Genomic DNA, 18,741 nt, shown 5'->3' on the forward strand with positions numbered 1-18,741 from the left:
TGAACTTAAATGATTTTAGCAAATGGCTGCAATATAACAAAGAGTGAAAAATTTAAGGGGGTCTGAATACTTTCCGTACCCACTGTATATAAAAAGTCTTTACTGTACTATTTACTTGAGTCATGAGAGGCTATGCAATATAAAAATTACAGTAGGTCTATCTCTCAATCTTTCACTGATCAGTGGCTAACTTTAGCTGTTTATTTCCATTTTATTAGGTACCAGACTGTTAAAAGCAATAGTTAAAAATGTAAAAATGTACTCACCCTCTGGCCATCCAAGATGTAGATTCTTTTGTTTCTTCTTTGGAACAGATTTAAAGAAATGTAGCATTACATCACTTGCTCACCAATGAATCCTCTGCAGTGAATGGGTGCCATCAGAATGAGAGTTCAAACAGCTGATAAAAACATCACAATAATCCACACGAATCAAATAGATCAACTAACATCTTGTGAAGTGAAAAGCTGTGTGTTTGTAATAAACAATTTTTAATTTAAAACCGTTGCTTCCCATCTGAATGAGGAGAGAAATATGCACATATCAATCACTGTTTACAAGTGAAAACAGTCCAAAACAGTTATAAACAAATAAATTGGTGAATTTTGATGCGAGAGGACAACAGGGGATGGACTTTATCAGTGGAGGAAGCGTTATTATGGAATATATGGACTGGTATTTTGGCCAGAAGCGAAGTTAAAGTTAAACCACTTTAATGATGGATTTGGTTTTTTACAAACACATAGATTTTTGCCTCACAAGACGTTGACTGATGGGCTGGAGTCGTGTCCATTACTTGTGATGCGTTTACTCTCGCTATTGTGTATATAATCAAGCTTCTGTAAGCTCTGGGATATTCTTTTTCTTTTTCTTTTTTAAAGCTGTCACAGAGCCCAACTGTATAACATGAATTCGTTTACTTTTGAACAGAGCTTTGCAACTTCCTTGGGCTCAAAAGAACTCATATCTTCCATCGACAATCTCTCCCACTGGCCAAACTGCAATTTGTCAAGTAAACGTCACATGTAATAAACTGGCTGCACGTGAGCCGGGAGCGCTCAGAGAATTCGAATACGCATGAGCACGTACGCGCACCGACTGCGCTCTCTCTCTCTTCACCTTCTGTCGAACGTGTTGTATTACGGTGCCTAATTTAAAACCATACAAAGATTAAGATTTTAACTCCGTAGATGCGGACGACGGGATTCAGTTCAATTAAAGGTGATAATGTGATGATAATCAAGTCCGTTAAAGGTCTTTTCAGCACACTGGACAGCACTCCTCGACATGACCGATACTTAACGGCGTTCATTTTTACCAAAGCAGAATGGAAAGCAGCATAGATGAGCCACCGAGGACCCAAAGAGAGATCACGGACAAAAACTCACAACAAATCAGCTGCTATTGACATTGGACAGGAACATGAACTGGTTGGATATATTTCTAGAGTCGCTCATCGTTGTAATTGCAGTTGTGTCACTCGTGGCGAACTTGCTGGTGTTACTATGTTTCACCTGCAGCGCACAAGTTCGTTCACAGGTGCCGGGGATCTTCATCATGAACCTCTCATTCTGCAACATCTTCATCGCTGTTCTCAACATGCCTTCTACCCTACTTGGGGTCGTAAAACACCAAAAGCCTTTTGGCGACCACTTTTGTTATACAGTGGGTTTTATGGATACTTTCCTGACTACCAACACAATGTTGAGCATGGCAGCTCTCAGCATTGACCGCTGGATAGCCGTGGTTTTCCCTTTGACTTATTCCAGCAAAATGAGACTCAAGAATGCCGCACTAATGGTCAGCTATGCTTGGCTTCACTCGCTCGCATTCTCGCTCACTAGTCTTCTGCTGTCCTGGGTCGACTACAGTCCCGCGTACGCGTCATGCACCTTGCACCTGAGAGAAGATGCTGAGAGCCGTGTTCACTTCATGGTGTTCACCGCGGTGTTCCACGCATGTACTTTCGCCCTCTCGCTTTTCATCCTTTGCTTTACCTACCTGAAAGTGCTACAAGTGGCGCGCTTCCATTGTAAGAGGATAGATGTTATAACGGTGCAGACGCTTTTACTACTTGTCGACATTCACCCAAGGTACATGTAAAACATTATATAGTAAACATTACAGTATTTTACATTACATATTATAAGCATGTGTATTCGTGACTTGTTCTTTGAAACTTTTTAGTGTGAAACAACGGTGCTTACTGGAGCAGAGGAAAAGGAGACAGAGGGCCACCAAGAAAATCGGCATATTCATCGGGTCGTTCGTACTGTGCTTCGCCCCCTATGTCATAACACGGTATTACATTATTACAATTCATTTTAGTGGAATGGAGAGCATAAAATAATACAAATAATAGAACACGGTATTACATTATGACAATTCATTTTAGTGGAATGGAGAGCATAAAATAATACAAGTAATAGAATAATAATTATAAATATTCGAAAAATTTTGCACATACTTTTGACATGATATAGTAGGCTACCTGCGAGAACAGATATGGCAATAATAAGTGTTTATGTCTACAATAGTACAGTTGTCACATTTTTTTTTCTTCAGTAAATATTTATCTGAGAGATAATAATACATAATTATAAAACATTTTTACATATGACATGATTTAGTGTCTATGGAAACATATTATGGTAATTCAATCGCAGTAGTAAGTGTTCATATGTATAACAGGTAGACTGGGGCTAGTTGTCACATTTTTTACTTCAATAAATATTTCTCATAGTGGGTTATTTTTGAAAGCCAGTTTCTGTATATTTACATATATACCTTAAAGCAAGGAATACGATAAAGATATTGAACATTTACACTGTTATTGCCCTGTAAAATAATAATAATAATATTACAGTTTGTTGCAAGTAAGCCCTATTATGTAATTTAATTATTAAATCTCTATATTAATTCGACTAATACACTGCGTGCCAGAAAACATTAATTTATAGTAATTTGTTTACAACATTGCCATGAATCGTCTATTTCTTAAATACAATGCCATATTAAATGTTTCTATAATAATATAGATCATTCTTTTCTCCTAGAATGACTGAACTGTCTCCTTCAGTAAAAATCGACTATTATTGGGGGATCATGAGCAAGTGCTTAGTGTACAGCAAAGCTGCCTCTGACCCTTTCGTCTACTCCCTCTTACGGCAACAATATAAAAAGACCCTTTTTGGAGTTTGCAACAGGATTTTGGGACGGAACACGCTTTCTGGTCACAGCAGTCCCTCATGCATGGAAAATGAATGCTACTCACAAAGGGTTAACAAGCTGATGGAGGATAACTGTCACTAGAGCAGGTGAAAAAGGTTGACAACTGACACCTTCAGAAATATGTGCTCAGCAGTGGTTTGGTTAGTCAGTGGCTAAATGGCACACGAAACTGCCTATAATTTCTGAAATAATGGCGTACAGTGTGTCATTTCTGTCTGTTAAAACCTTATAAAGTTCAAAACGTTTGCCAATCACTGGATCACCATGAAGTTTTGCACACTCTGTTATAAATGTATGACTCTTTATTCACAACATAGCATTGTAATGTGTATTATAATGTACATTCTGAAATAAAATTATAGTAGAAGAGTAAGATTTGTATAGGTATTTATCATTGTAAAAAGTGATGACCTGCACAAAGAGCTATTTCTACCTGATTTAACCCATAACATTTAGTTTTGTTGAAAATTAATGGATTTAGGTTGATTCAGTGCTAAAGTGCCCTTTCGGTCCTATCTAGGTGCCGCCAGAACGCTATTTTTAGTGAGGGGACACTTCCACTAACCCTACCCCTAAACCTACCCCTCACAGAAAAGTTTCTGCATTTTTAGATTTTCATAAAACTTAATTCTGTATGATTTCTAAGCTGTCAAAAATTACTGATATTACTATCCTTGTGGGGACACTTGGTCCCCATAATGTAAGGAATACCAGGACCACACACACACACACACACACATGCACGCACGCACGCACGCACGCACGCACGCACACACACACACACACACACACACACACAAACAAACCATAATAGTACATTAAATAGCATGAAGACAAACCTACATCTCCCATGTAATTAAATAATTAAATATTCAGAACTTTATTCTGCCGAGTGCAGCCTTTGGCTGGGCCACAAGGTCATTAAAACTTAAAGCCACTCCAGTGTTGTCTTGGTAAGGTGTTGTAATGCTGAAAGGTGAAATTTAGCCCTAGTTTAAAAATTCTGTTTCTGTTTGATTCAGTATTATCTTCATCTGTTGACCTCATCAAACTGCAGTCAAGTACAGTCAGCTTGAGTCAGTCATTCTTACAATTTAATTCAACACATTAAGTTAATAGTTTTTACAGTGTATGTTTGGAATTCCATAAAGATAAAATCATAAAAAATGTGCAGGTGTATAAATAGTACATTCCCAGACATACTACATCCACAATGCAGGCATTGTCCTTTGACCCCTGTGCTCTTTGAGCTATAACATATGTACTAACAACAAACAATAAAATATGTTCAAATGAAAACAAAAGTAACAACTTTTGTTCTCCAATTCTACTCCATGTTTTTTATTTTTGCTTTATAACAGCTCCAGAGAATAATGATTGGATTCTTACGCAAATAACTTACTGCTTTTTTTTGCATATTATATTGTGTTACAGTTTTTTCCAATTGCTAACATCTCTTTGTCCAATCTGTAGTCACATTTTCAAAACTCTACACACAATTCTGTTGTGACCATACCATTAACACAATTCATGTTGTTTTCACACAATATTCAGTCAATTAACACGTTTCTAAAATGCTAAAATGTTCTTTGCACACAAGCTTACCCCATACCGAAATCATGGATCTTTCTTATCTTTTTTACAAATGCTTAAACACAGCATGACAGAAATGAAGACCTAATGTTCCAAACTTTAAATATAGTGTAAAGCCTCTACTTTTGCAACAACAGCAGCTCAAAAGTACTGAAAAAAATCTCTCTATATAAAATATTGTAACAACTGATAAGCATTTTTTAAGTAACAGATCACTGAAATATTTATAAATAGCTGATTCCAGTCTCAGTTGTAGGAACAATCAGGTGTTGATGCTCTTTCCATTACATCAACATACAGTAGAGTAAAAAAGACCTCTTTGAATTGGTTTTGTGGATGCAGAACAACACAAAGAATCAGAGAAAGAAAAAATAATGCCTGGGGGAGGGAGAGGAATAGTTGTAGGAGGGAGAGGAGTAGTTGGATCAGAAAAAGGGAGAGGAGTAAGAGGAGTAAGCTGGGCTATGCATTTTTATGTTTGTTTGTTTGTTTTCCCCCTTACACATGTCATGTGGAACCTATGAAAGCTTATTTCTGCCATGGAATATAAAGGGTAAAGTGTAATTGTGACTTTTTTATCTCACAATTCTGACTTTTTTTCTTGCAATTTTTTTTCTTTTCTTCTGATAAAGTCTGAATTGCAACAAAATATCAGGGAGAAAAAATAATGCCTGGGAGAGTAGTTGGATCAGAAAAATGGAGAAGAATAGGTAGGGAAGAGGAGTAAGAATGTGTGCTGGACTGTGCATTTTTATGTTTGTTTGTTTGTTTTCCCCCTTACACATGTGGAACCTATGAAAGCTTATTTCTGCCATGGAATATAAAGGGTAAAGTGTAATTGTGACTTTTTTATCTCACAATTCTGACTTTTTTTCTTGCAATTTTTTTTCTTTTCTTCTGATAAAGTCTGAATTGCAAGACAATTCCAACTCGCAATTCCAAGAACAGAAGTCCAAATTGTGAGATAAAAAGGTCACAATTACCGTTTTTTATGCAGTGACAGAAACAAGCTTGCATAGTAACCAAAGGCCATGTGTGTTGGAATTTTTGTTGATCACTGGCATCAGCTAGCATGGGGCACCATCCATATCCAACCCCCACCCACTAAAGCAATTTCAATCAAGGTTCCAATTGAATTTCTGCATTGGGAACCCTATTTTTTTCTGTAATGACTCATTGAATTTTAGACTGTTGCCAAGAATGAACAAATTTAACACTTAAAAATGTAAAATGGGTTTCTGTTGAAGGTAACTAAATTACAAAAAACAATGGATTTTTATATTGTCTATATGCAGGTAAAACTGTAACATGACAAGTAATGCAGTTTTTGTGAAGTCATCAGCTGTTAGTATTTTGACAGTCACTGTGCTATGATTGACTATATGTTCCTGATGGATAGAAAAGTAGTGCTAAAGTTTTGACCGAATGACTCGATTTTGAATCATTTGAACCTCATAGCTGGTTACGGGCCTGAGTCCTACTGTAATGCACATATCTAATATAATGTTCCCAACAGTTCCCCAAATGTTCACTTAAGACATAACAGATTTTGTTTGCGTGAATAGCCTACTTAAATACTGTAATTCTGTATATACATACAGTATGTGTATGTATGGGATCGCGCTCGCGGAAGCGCTGTTATGTGCGTGATTCATATATCAGTCAGCAGCAGAGCGAGAAGCTATGTGTAGGTAGAATTGAAACATGACAAGAAATGCAGTTTTTGTAAAGCCATCAACTGTAAGTATTTTGACAGTCACTGTGCTATGATTGACTATATGTTTCTACTGGATCGAAAAGTAGGGCTAATGTTTTGACCGAATGACTCCATTTTGAATCAGGTTTGCTGTGTTTTGATAGAGTTAGTAATGTAGAAAAACGTATTCAGCATTTTGAAATGTAGAGTTTGTATTTATTTAACAAAATGTGGTTTTGGCCAGAAAATGAACTATTTGGCTAATTGTGTGATGTAGGTGTGTTGCTGTGTTACAGTTTTTCTTGATTGCTAACGCACTATAACTGATTCGTTTGGCACAATTTTCCAAACCATTCATACAGTTCCTAAAACAAAGACAAAGACGTTTCTCAAAACTTTTAACACATTTCACCTGTTTTCACAAACGTTCCAATTTGCTCAGTGTTTTCTGCAAAACTCTACACAAGAACGGCATCATTTTGCACAGGTTTAACCATGTTCTCATTTAGAAAACACAAACACACAATGTAACTACCTCAAGAATCACAATATTAACTCAAACAGCACACATTTATCCATGTGTGAACATTAAGTAGCAAAACGGATGACACAGCAGTCAGAATCTCAGGATGATATGAACTTTTACTTTTTATATATATGTAAAGTAAATACTGAAGAACAAGTTGTACACCCTCAAACTCATAACTGCTGAACTGATTTGTAGCCAAGTACTTCTTACATGTATTGTATTTTTGCAGAACTAAGAGATGACTCTATATTCTGTTGTGTTCATATGCAATTCTTTGGTATTTGACCTTTTCCTTTCTAGTGCTTTTCATCTACTGTACTGTAAGATCTCTTTACAGCAGTGTAATGAAAATAATATTTTCTTACTGTAAAGCTTATTGTTGAATTTCACTGTATCTGCTATATTTACTGTAACATGTATGTGCTCTAATTATGTTGTATACTGTAAGAGACATTGAGCTGTAAAATGATACCTGATTGCCAAAAGAAGGTTTTTGCAACAGTGTTATGAATTGATCTCATTAGTGTGTAAGACTATGTTGTTGTGTGTGTGTTTCTGAGGGCTTGTGTGTCATGTCTGAGGGCAAAGTTTTTTTTTTCAGCAAGGTTGAATAGTTTTGAGTGGAGAGCTTCATTTTGACCAGAAAATAGGAAGTATGGGGAATCGGGTGAGAAGTTAAGGATTTGTGTTTAGAGTTTCGAGAAAAGGAGTCACAATTTCAAGAAATGTGTTTAAGCAATCGAGAAAAACTGTAAGAGTTTAGAAAAAAGTACTTTAAGTGTTGGTAAATGCTTGTTAGCAATTGAAAAAAAAAAACTGTAATGTCTCATGTATGTACTACACTTTGGTCTTAAACAGCGAAGAGTGGGGCTTTATATAGCCAGGTGGACACCTGCCTTTCTGAAAACCGCCCGGGCAGCTGAACTGTCCACACATAGGTAGACTTCAATTCTTGAAGATGACAAGAAACTCGCATTAAGAAAATAAAAAGGCGTTTTGAAATATGTCTTTACCACAAAGGGGGTAAATGTGAAGTCAGGCTTTCCTAAAGGTCTGTAATTACAGTGGGTTCCAGACCCAGCAGAAGAGCGGCCGCCTACCGCGGGAGAAACTTTTTACTGTAATTTGATCATTTGGCAGTGGTGCTCGACTGCTCGTGCAGGCTCTCCCTTAAGCGATGGGGGTAGCGGGACTTTTCGGAAGATGATCAACTTTGTACGTCGTAGCGACTGCCACATCATTCAGTTTATGGGCAGCAAAATGCTCACGTTTTTAATACTTTTAAGCGCACTGGCGACATGCTTGAGCGTCCCAAGAAGATACTCCGGAAGAAGCAGCAATAGGTAACGTTATACATTCATTCAGTGTTGCACCAACTTTAGTAGGCTACAGTTAACTCATGCAATTCTATATGGGGGAAAACAGGAGACGTTTAGCCTACAATATATCTACATTACATTACTACAATTTGAACGCTCTTTTGAATTTGTTTCTATTGATCATAAATACATTTTTAAATATGCTTTAAAATGCTTACAATTAAATTAGCTACTAAAATTTCGATCAGTATAGCCTAAACTGTGACTAGAACTAGAAATTAGTATTCTTATTATTATTACTTACTGCAACAATCATATTCATATATGTTTTTAATCAGTGTTTTAAAATGGTTTACTTTATTAAGTAAAAAAAAGGAAGTTCCCAGCACTTTCAAACACTGTTTAAAAAGCATCCCAAGATGAATCTCATGAAGCTGGTTGGTTGAATGCCCAGAAATGTAATCTAGGCATTGGGTCGTTGCTATAGCCTACTAAAAAGCAAAAATATTTGTTATAAATATTATTATCAAAATGTTAGTATAAAATATTGGCAAAAAAAAAAAACCTTTTAAAAATACGTTTAAAACACTATTAATATAAAATATGGAAATAGTGATAATAAAGAATGAGTGTGTGTGTGTGTGTGTGCACAAACGTTTGATTGGCAATATCAATGCTCAGAGGTCAAATAATGTTTTGCTTGATTACAAATGCACGCACCAAAGTGTGTGATGGCTTGAAATTGTCATGCAATATTCGTGCAGAACGACGTCTTTCTTTCCACTGTGTACTCTACTGCCATCTAGCCTTCAGACACCAGACTTCAGCAGACGTAACATCCTCTGTGAATAATTTATTTTTTATTTTTTAGGAAGATGTAGAACACCTGCAGGAGAGAGTCGTAAGTATTTCATTTTATTCTATCATGCATACTGGGTCAGATTACTGACTACCAAAGTTACATATGAGTGTAAAGTTGCATAATTTAGAGTACAAAAAATAGCACTACAAGATGGGACTTGTCTATCCATCACTGTAGAAAGGGAAAGGCATGATATATTCTTGAAGACCTTAGGCTGAATTAGTGAAAGATTTGAGAAAGCATATGCAAAGGTACAGTCTATAATTAGTTTAAAAAGGCCAAATTATTCATGTGATATATTAAAGGAACAGTTCACTCAAAAATGAAAATTCACCATCAGGCCAAGATGTACATGAGTTTGTTTCTTCATTAGAACAGTTTTAGAGAGATTTATCACTACATCACTTGCTCAACATTGGATTCTCTGCAGTGAGTCTGAACTGTCAGAATGAGTCCAGACTCCAAAGAGCTGATAAAAGCATCAGAATAATCCACAATCCACAATTCTCCAGTGCACCAATGTGAAGCAATGTGAAGCAAAAAGCTGCATGTTTGTAAGAAAGAAATACTGTACATCATTAAGGCATTTTGAACTGTTACTTCTGGACAAAATATATAGTCCATAATTCATAATAACTTTTCCTCCAGTGAAAAAGCTGTTTTATCAGCTGTTTGGACTCTCATTCTGACGGCACGCATTCACTGCAGAGGATCCATTGGTGAGTAAGTGATGTAAAGCTACATTTCTCTAAATCTGTTCTTATGACGCAACAAACTCATTTACATCTTGGGGTAAATTTTTCTATGAACTATTGAAATATTCCTTCAAACAAGCAATACTCATTATGAGTGTCACATACTGTTATTGTAAGGAGGTACTGTATTTATTACTAATAGGCTGAATAGGTGCAACATTTGTGCAGTTCTTTCTTGAAACTTTAAAATATTTAATATACTTGATACATGAGGCCCTCCCTTCAAAATGTAGTATTAAAACATTCCACTGCAAATGACATTTCACAAAATGTTCCAGTCCAAGAACTGGGAGCAGATAGAAATATTGATATAAACTTTGACTCTTAAAGTTTCCATATTAAATTGAAACACTGATAGACCTTACTGTGAGACATTCTTTCTAAATTAATTTCTTTCTCTCCCGTCGTGTGTGTGTGGAGATGGTGCTTGGTTACTGTCAGGATGTGCCCTACAGACACACTACATTCCCCAACATTGTGGGCCATCGTTCACGGCAGGATTTAGAGATGGGTGCAAAGTACCTGCTCTTGAGTGTGATCCATGGGCTGCTGAACGGAGAGTGTTCTCCAGACATCCGTCTGTTGGGCTGCTCAGTGTTGGCTCCCCGTTGTCAAGACAACAGAATAATGAAGCCGTGCCATAGCTCATGTGAGATGGTGAAAAGAGCTGTATTCATGCCTTTGAGGCCATCCAAATGGCATGGCCTTACTTTCTGGACTGCGACCGATTCTTTGTTGGCAATGAGGAGGGCTGTTATGACCCATTGTCAGAGTTAAGAGGTAAGAGTTATGAGGACATCGAAGTAAAACTAGAGTTAAGATAAATTATTAACTAATAGGCTTAAATGCTTAATTAATACTTTAAAAGTATTATTTAATGATTATTTATTACATACTATTTGTTTAATGAAAGTCACGTAAAAATCACGTAAATGCAGGTCATCCTGACAGTTGTGAAGATATTAAATAGGTTGACTTTCATAACTTCATGATGTTTTATTATTTTTAAGAATAAGGGGTATATGACATTTAAAATCTATAACATTTTCACGTAATTTTCTCCCCTCAGAAAAGCAGGAAGTGGCCTTTGCCAACATATCTGATGGTGGTATTTTCACTATCCTTCAGTTCACTTAAGTATTGATAGTTGTGTAAATACTGTCATACTAACAGCTGTCTAATTTTTGGTTGATTGTAATCTATTACATACCTTTCTATCAAAGTTATCTAACATTATCAAGCTGATTTTTTTCTGACACAGTTTAACTCTGAGTTCTTGTCCTATTTTATTACCATTTTCTAAACTATAGTAAATAAACTGTGATAATGTGAGAAATGTTGAAGGTTTCTGAATAAATTTTGGTTTGACTGTATCTATTTGATAAATGAAGTTAACCAACTAACATTATACATACTCTTTTGGTTTCTGTACCCAATATTTTAAAAATGTACAAACGCAATAAAAATATTGGTATCGGTACTCGGTATCGGCAAGTACCAAAAATAAAAGTATCGGTATCGGGCGAGTACTGGAAAAAGTGGTATCGGTGCATCCCTAAATTTTATCCTACAGCAGGTAAAAGTCTCGTCACTTAGAAAAGAAATATCACACTCTACAAATGCACAAAACATTTTTTATGCAAGTTTGACAACACTGTGTTTGAGAAGCTTAGAGAAACGCTTACTGCAAATATTCAAAATGACGTTAATTGATATTTAACGCAGTTTGTTTGTGTAACAAGTCAAATTAGTTCAAATCACTACACAAATGCTTAAGTCTGACCTGCAAAATCACATACAGTGTAAAACTTAAATTAATATTTGCACTGGTAGAATCGCTGGTAGAACGAATTCACACCATCTGCTAACAGGATGCAAGGCTTTTGTACAACTGAATGAGACAAACATGGCTTTTATCTGCCGCTCTGCTTGTTATAAATAGAGAAGACTAAAGCACACACGAGCGCGGCACCTAAAGAGGACCATTTGGAAATCCATTCATTATTCATTTAGCCTTTCAATTGTCTCCACAGAGCGGTGAGGATGAGATGGTTCTAGACCCCCAGAGAGCAGCTTGTTTGCTTATCTGATATTTCTTTTTTTTTGCACTTGTTCATTTTCCAGAACACGGCAAGCAACGATGGGCTGAGTAATTATTAATTGATAGGTTGCTATAGAGACAGATAGAGCTTGCTGACGCCATGTATGCATGCAAAAAAATGCAGGTCCGGAGAGACGTGATGTCTCAAACTCACCCGCAGGGTCCTACAGAGGTTCAGACAGAAGAGCTGAACTTGTGACACATCTGAATGATACAATAACTCTGCCCTTTTATCAAACAAACAAAACAGTCGTAATCCCATCGGCAATATGGTTATATCGTCATAATTATTTAAGCTAGTCAAACAGGATCAGAAAGAGGGCAAACTTTACCTTAATGGACTGATTTTGTTCAAAGGAAATGTAGACAACATTTTGCTAACTATTCTGTAAGGCAACACTGCTACATTACATAATGTTTAACCAATCTCGAGTTAATGTGCACTCAAATACATTGAAGCACTAATAATAATGCTTTTATTTGATGTAGGGGTTTATTGGAAAAAGTGGTATCGGTGCATCCCTACTTACCACACCAACTCTCAGATGTTCAGCATCCTGAAGAAGACAGCAGCAAAATGCCCCCATATCTCACAAACATATAGCATTGGGCGCAGTGTGGAAGGAAAAGACTTACTGGTTATTGAATTCTCTGATAACCCTGGACAACATGACCTATGTGAGTATAAGGTACACTATCGTTATAAAACGTTTGGGGTCAGTACGATTTTTTATGAAAGAAATTAATACTTTTATCCAGCAATGATGCATTAAACTGATCAAAAGTGAAAGTAAAGACATTTATATTGTTGCAAATTATTTCTATTTCAAAGAAATGTTTATTTAAAAAAATGTTTTTTTTACTTTCTGTTGTATCAAAGAATACTGAAACAATGTATCATGTTTACACAAAAATATTAAGCGCCACTACTGTTTTCAACATTTATAATAATAGGAAATGTTTCTTGAGAAGCAAATCAGAATATTAGACTGATTTCTAAAGGACCATGTGACACTGAAGATGAAAGTAATGGCTGCTAATTCAGTAATGCAGCTTTGTCATCACAGAAATAAATTACATGTTAAAATATATTATCATAGAAATATTTTAGATGTTCTTGATCAGATGCAGTCTTGGTAAGAATGTTTCGAAAATATATATATAAAAATAAAAGACTTTTAAAAAAAACTTTTTTTTTTTTTTAATACCTATTTATCCAGTCAAACCTCTTCTTACCAGATGAATTTGGAATGTCATGCTAGCATACTTCTCTTGGTATTTCTGTCATACACAACAGTAAGAGTGCTATTCTATTATTCTGTTCCAAATTCAGCATTGATTGAATTTCTTTTTCCATTTGTCTCTTCACTGCCCGCTAGTGGAGCCAGAGATAAAATTAATTGGGAACATGCATTGAAACGAGGTTCTCGGCCGGCAGCTGTTAATTTATCTGGCTCAGTAACTGTGTTCTGAGTATCTGCTGGGCAATGAGCGAATTCAGACCATCATCAACACAACACGCATCCATATCCTACCCTCCATGAATCCGGACGGCTATGAGATTGCCGCTTCTGAGGTAGCCGATAGGAACGACCCTGAAAACATCTACCAGGAAGTAAATATTTTGTTGTCTGAGTCTGTCTGCCTGTCTGTTTGTCGGCTGACTGACCATACCAAGCTCCCTGCACCAGAGAGTGTCTTCCGGAACAGGTCAGACCTCGAAGGAAGTCCATGTCAGGGCAACCACAGCCCTTGCTATTGTGGAACAATTGTGTTTCAATGTTGGCACAGTTTTTATACTGCCTATGAAATCAAAACCATAACAAAACAAGATTAAAGGGGTCATATGATGCGATTTCAAGTTTACCTTTCTCTTTGGAGTGTTACAAGCTGTTCGTGAATAGATAAGATCCCTAAAGTTGCAAAGACTAAAGTCTCAAACCCAAAGAGATATTCTTTATAAAAGTTAAGACTCGTCCACGCCCTCCTAAAACGCCTCGTTTAAACACGCCCCCACATGTCTACGTCACTGTGTGGGAAGATTTGCATAACACCTCCCAAATGTTTATGCAAAGAAAGAAGGCGTAACTTGGATTCTCGCTGTAGTATTGTTGCTGCCGCCGCCGCCATGTCGTAGAGATGCTGTGTGTTTCGTTGTGAAAGCGAAAATACTTTGTTTGGCCTTCCAAAAGAGGACACAACTAGAAATCAGTGGTTAATTTGTATTTACAACACTGTTCCAGAACAGTTCAACCCAAATATTCAGATGTGAGCAGCGCATTTTACGAAGGACAAGGACTGTTTCTTGGGAGAGTAGCCTACAATGCCGGTGTTCTGACAAATAATGCTGACTCACAGCCTTTAAGTACGCTTTCATATTTAAAGGATTTGCCACTGATGATTCAAACCCGAGTTTTGAGCAGTGTAGAGTAGCGCTTGTTGTTTGTCGTTTCTCTGATCACAAATGCAGACATGGTTTTATGTTTACGCGGCGCAATGCAACACAATGCGTAAAAAGACAGTATAAGTCATTATAATCAGTACTTATGTCCCCACTGGATGCAACAAATGCCTAGTTTGTAATGGGTTTTATTGGTTTTGTCTCGTCACGCCGGGACACGGCATCACAGTATGGTAAGGGGCGTAACATTTCCGTCACATGCTTGAGGTATTCGGCCAATCACAATGCACTAGATCGCTGGCCAATCACAGCACACTTCGCTTTTCAGACCGATGAGCTTTGTAAAAATCGACGCATTACAGAAAGGTGGGGCATAGAGGAGAAACAATAATGTACAGTATGTGGAAAATAATGTGTTTTTTAACCTTAAACCGCATAAACACATTTCATTACACCAAATACACAAAATAATGTTCTTTTTTAGCAACGTCATATGACCCCTTTAAAAAAGGTACAATTTGCCTAGTGATTCAGCTATGAACTTAAAAAGACAACTGGTAGAGGGAGGCCTTGACTAACCACTCTAATAGACAATTGTCCGCATTTTCTCTGTCATATAACACAGCATTATTTTAACATTAGCTTGCAAAACTAAAAGTAGATTAATCTAAACCTTCTCAAAATTATACTGATCACCACGGGTTATTTTTAAAAATATAATGTGTTGTGTTGGAAGCAGTTGTAAGACACTTTATTTAATTAATACAATTATTTTATTATTTTTATAATTAATAACAATTGCTTATTTATTTATAACATATACAAATAATTCCACCAAATTATGTTAGATTGGCTAACATAAAAATGAACTGAATCTTAAATAAGAGGATAAAACCATGTTGGTCCATTAATTTAACACTAACAGACATATCTTTGCCTGGTTCTGATGTTTTCTGTCTTTTTATTTATTTTCATTTACTATGTATAGTCTTTTAACACTTTCCCTCTTTTTGAAATTCTTTCTTAATTTCTGACTTCATTTTGACTTTCTGATCCATCCAAAGTGTTCAACTTGTTAATTAGCAATTTAGTTTGATGTGTAGCAAATGTTTTACAAGTGATTAAAAAAAAAAGTCTGTATGTTCATAAAAGGATAGTACACTCAAAAGTGAAGGTTCTGTCATCATTTACTCACCCACATGTTGTTCATGTTTGGGTGAACTATCCCTTTAAATATTTAGTGACTCTTTTTGAAACCCTGTTAAAATTTGCCCATGGTTTTTGACTGATGAGATTTGTAACATTTAGGGTCATGAGTACAATGGGTGGACCAGCGGTCGGGCCAATGCACAGAATCTCGATCTGAACCGCAACTTCCCTGACCTCACCTCCATCTTCTACAACCGCTGTTGCTTCAGACATTTCCGTAGTGACCACATCCCAATCCCTGAGTCCTACTGGATAAACAAGGTAGAAGTATGAATGCACAGCCATTTCTATCAAAAATACAGCTGTACAACAAAAATATACTTGATTCATGTTCTATGTGAATATCTGAATAACCTTTGGAAAACTGGAAAACCCACATTACTCTTAATCTTTTGTACATTTATTACACATAATTGCATGCTCACACATTTTTTTCCCCAGGTAGTTGCACCAGAGACATATGCTGTAATGAAGTGGATACGATCCAATCCTTTTATTATATCTGCCAGTCTTCATGGAGGAGAACTGGTCATCTCATACCCTTTGACCTCTCTAGACACCCCCAAGAAGAAAGGATGTACTTACCCACACCAGATGAACAAGTGAGTAAATGAATGTTCCCCCAGCTGTGTTGCAGGTGAAGCACCTGCACTTACTTCATTTTGCGAGTCATTTGCTGTGTGTAGATTTTTAGGCAGTTGGCTAGGACGTATGCAGATGCCCATCCCACTATGTCCAACAATGACACAGAGAGATGTGGAGCCTCATTTGCCAATAAAGAAGGGATAACCAATGGAGCACAGTGGTATAGTTTTGCTGGAGGTAAACACATTTCTTCAACAAGGAAGACATTTAGGTGATCATGCTGTGTTTGAGGCCTAATTAAGTTATGTATAACCTAGCCCGGCTGTACAGCTTGAGAACCATTCCTAAAAAACTTTTAGGTTATTTTGGGATCTTTTGTTGTCCATACATATCACTTTGTATTTCCCATTTCTGTTATTGTATCAGGGATGTCCGACTTTAACTACCTGCACAGTAACTGTTATGAGATCACTTTGGAGTTGGGCTATGATAAATTCCCCTCTGAGGAGGAGCTCTATCCTGAGTGGCTCAGGAATAAGGAGGCACTGCTCAGCTTTATGGAGTTTGTGAGTTCAGGTTTCTATTGGATCATAAGCATAAATTGAGCTAAGCATAAATTACAACAGTTATTTGATAAACTGCATCTAGTTGTTTGTAGATTTTAAATACAATACAGTTCAATTACAGTCTCAAAATGTTTTTACAAAGGGGTTTGTTGATATATTATTCACCTGATTTTATACAACATTTTATTAAAACCATGGTGAATTTTTTTTTTTCTGGCTGTTGACAGTATATTCTGATTTATGGAGTGATAAAAAGGAATATAATTCTACAAAAAGAAACAATAATTTGGAGCCTGGCTTTATCCAGCATTCATACTTCTGCGAAGTTTATGCAAATCAGTGCATATTTAATTATATCATTTCAGAAAACTTGTAATACAAAATATGTTTGCCATTCCTAATATTATCAGTCAACTAGGGCAGTATGGTGATATCTATTAGTTACATTTTCACCCAATTCACACAGGGTGTCTTGGGTTTATTTAGCTGGTTAAATGTTATTATGCCTAGAACTGACCTTATTTTTTCATATTTGTATCACATTCCTCACCTTTTTTCAAACTTTTTTTCTTTTTTACAGGACCTAACAAATTAACTGAACGAACATTGCACCTGATGCACACACTACTACCTATATTTGAGAGAAATAATTATTTAAAAAGACTAATATGGTAACAGATGAGGTAAATAGCACCTTCCTTTACTCTGGGTTGTCAAATTACTTGCAGGTCCACAGAGGTATAAAGGGCATTGTGAAGGATGAGCATGGAAATGGCATTAAAGGAGCCACAATATCTGTTAGAGGGATGCGACATGACATCACTACAGGTAACTATTTATAATAAAGTCACTTTTATAAACCTCTTGTATTTTTTTTTTTGCATCAACCTGAAATGAGTAATGCAAATGTGAGTGTTGCTGTAGCCTCTGTCTCTCTCTATAGCTGAGGATGGTGATTACTGGAGATTGTTGAATCCAGGTGTCCACATTGTGACTGCAGCTGCCTCCGGCTACTCTAAAGTATCTAAGCGTATTAACCTGCCAAGGAACATACAGGTGGGACGGGTGGACTTCGTGTTAAAGAAGGTCCCACGAGAACCCTCTCTTGACTACTTTAACATCCCGAGCTGGACAACTATGAGCGTTTTGACCCATTTAATCAGTTTGAGCAGAACAGCCGGAGAGAGCTGGGAGAGAATGGGTAGGAGAGGACTGAGAAGCCCTGGTGGTGGGCTTATTTCAGTCAGTTAGGTATGTCTGCACCTACCTGGCTCCTGAAGAACTAGGGACCCTTCAAACACCGTTGGAGTGCAACCTGATAACTAACTTTTTGCACCCAAGCTTTACTTGATGATGGTCAACGTGATGGTAACAGTATCTCCTTATGACATGCAAAGATGTGCAGCTAACCACTGGATATAGTGAAGGCTTTACTGCTGTTGCATTCTGTACACTATACCGGACAAAAGTCTGGAATGAGTACTTTTTCTTTTTTAATTTTGAAAGAAGTCTCCTGTTCACCAAGACTGCATTTATTTGATAAAAAATACAGTAAAACAGTAAAACTGTGAAATAATATTACAGTTTAATATAACTGTGTTCTATTTTAATTTGACATTTTAATTAATTTCTGTGATGGCCAAGCCAAATTTGAGCAGCTATTACGCCAGTCATCAGTGTCACATGATCCTTCAGAAATCACTCCAATATGATAATTAATAATTATTCTAATATTATTATGAATTGTAATTGTTGCTCATTACTAATAAGAATTCTTAGTTTTATCAATGTTGAAAACTTCATGTTGATGCTTATTGTTTTTGTGAAAACCATGATATTTTTTGATGAACAAAGTTCAAAAGAACGGCATTTATTTGACATTGAAATATTTTGT

General features: G+C 36.5%; 1 protein-coding gene and 1 pseudogene across 1 annotated transcript; both read left to right on the top strand.

The window, feature by feature from the left end:
- Positions 1-1,091: 1,091 nt before the first annotated feature.
- Positions 1,092-3,498, top strand: LOC107674203 (G-protein coupled receptor 26-like). The gene is made up of 3 exons (XM_016468105.1): positions 1,092-2,093; positions 2,188-2,301; positions 3,057-3,498. The coding sequence occupies exons 1-3, from the start codon at positions 1,423-1,425 to the stop codon at positions 3,310-3,312; spliced, it is 1,041 nt and encodes a 346-aa protein (XP_016323591.1). The 5' UTR covers positions 1,092-1,422; the 3' UTR covers positions 3,313-3,498.
- A 4,754-nt stretch (positions 3,499-8,252) lies between these two features.
- Positions 8,253-18,133, top strand: LOC107674201 (carboxypeptidase Z-like; annotated as a pseudogene).
- The last annotated feature ends 608 nt before the right edge of the window (positions 18,134-18,741 follow it).

This window comes from Sinocyclocheilus anshuiensis, unplaced genomic scaffold (assembly GCF_001515605.1).
Source record: "Sinocyclocheilus anshuiensis isolate Anshui unplaced genomic scaffold, SAMN03320099.WGS_v1.1 scaffold728, whole genome shotgun sequence".
NCBI classification, from domain to species: Eukaryota; Metazoa; Chordata; class Actinopteri; order Cypriniformes; family Cyprinidae; genus Sinocyclocheilus; species Sinocyclocheilus anshuiensis.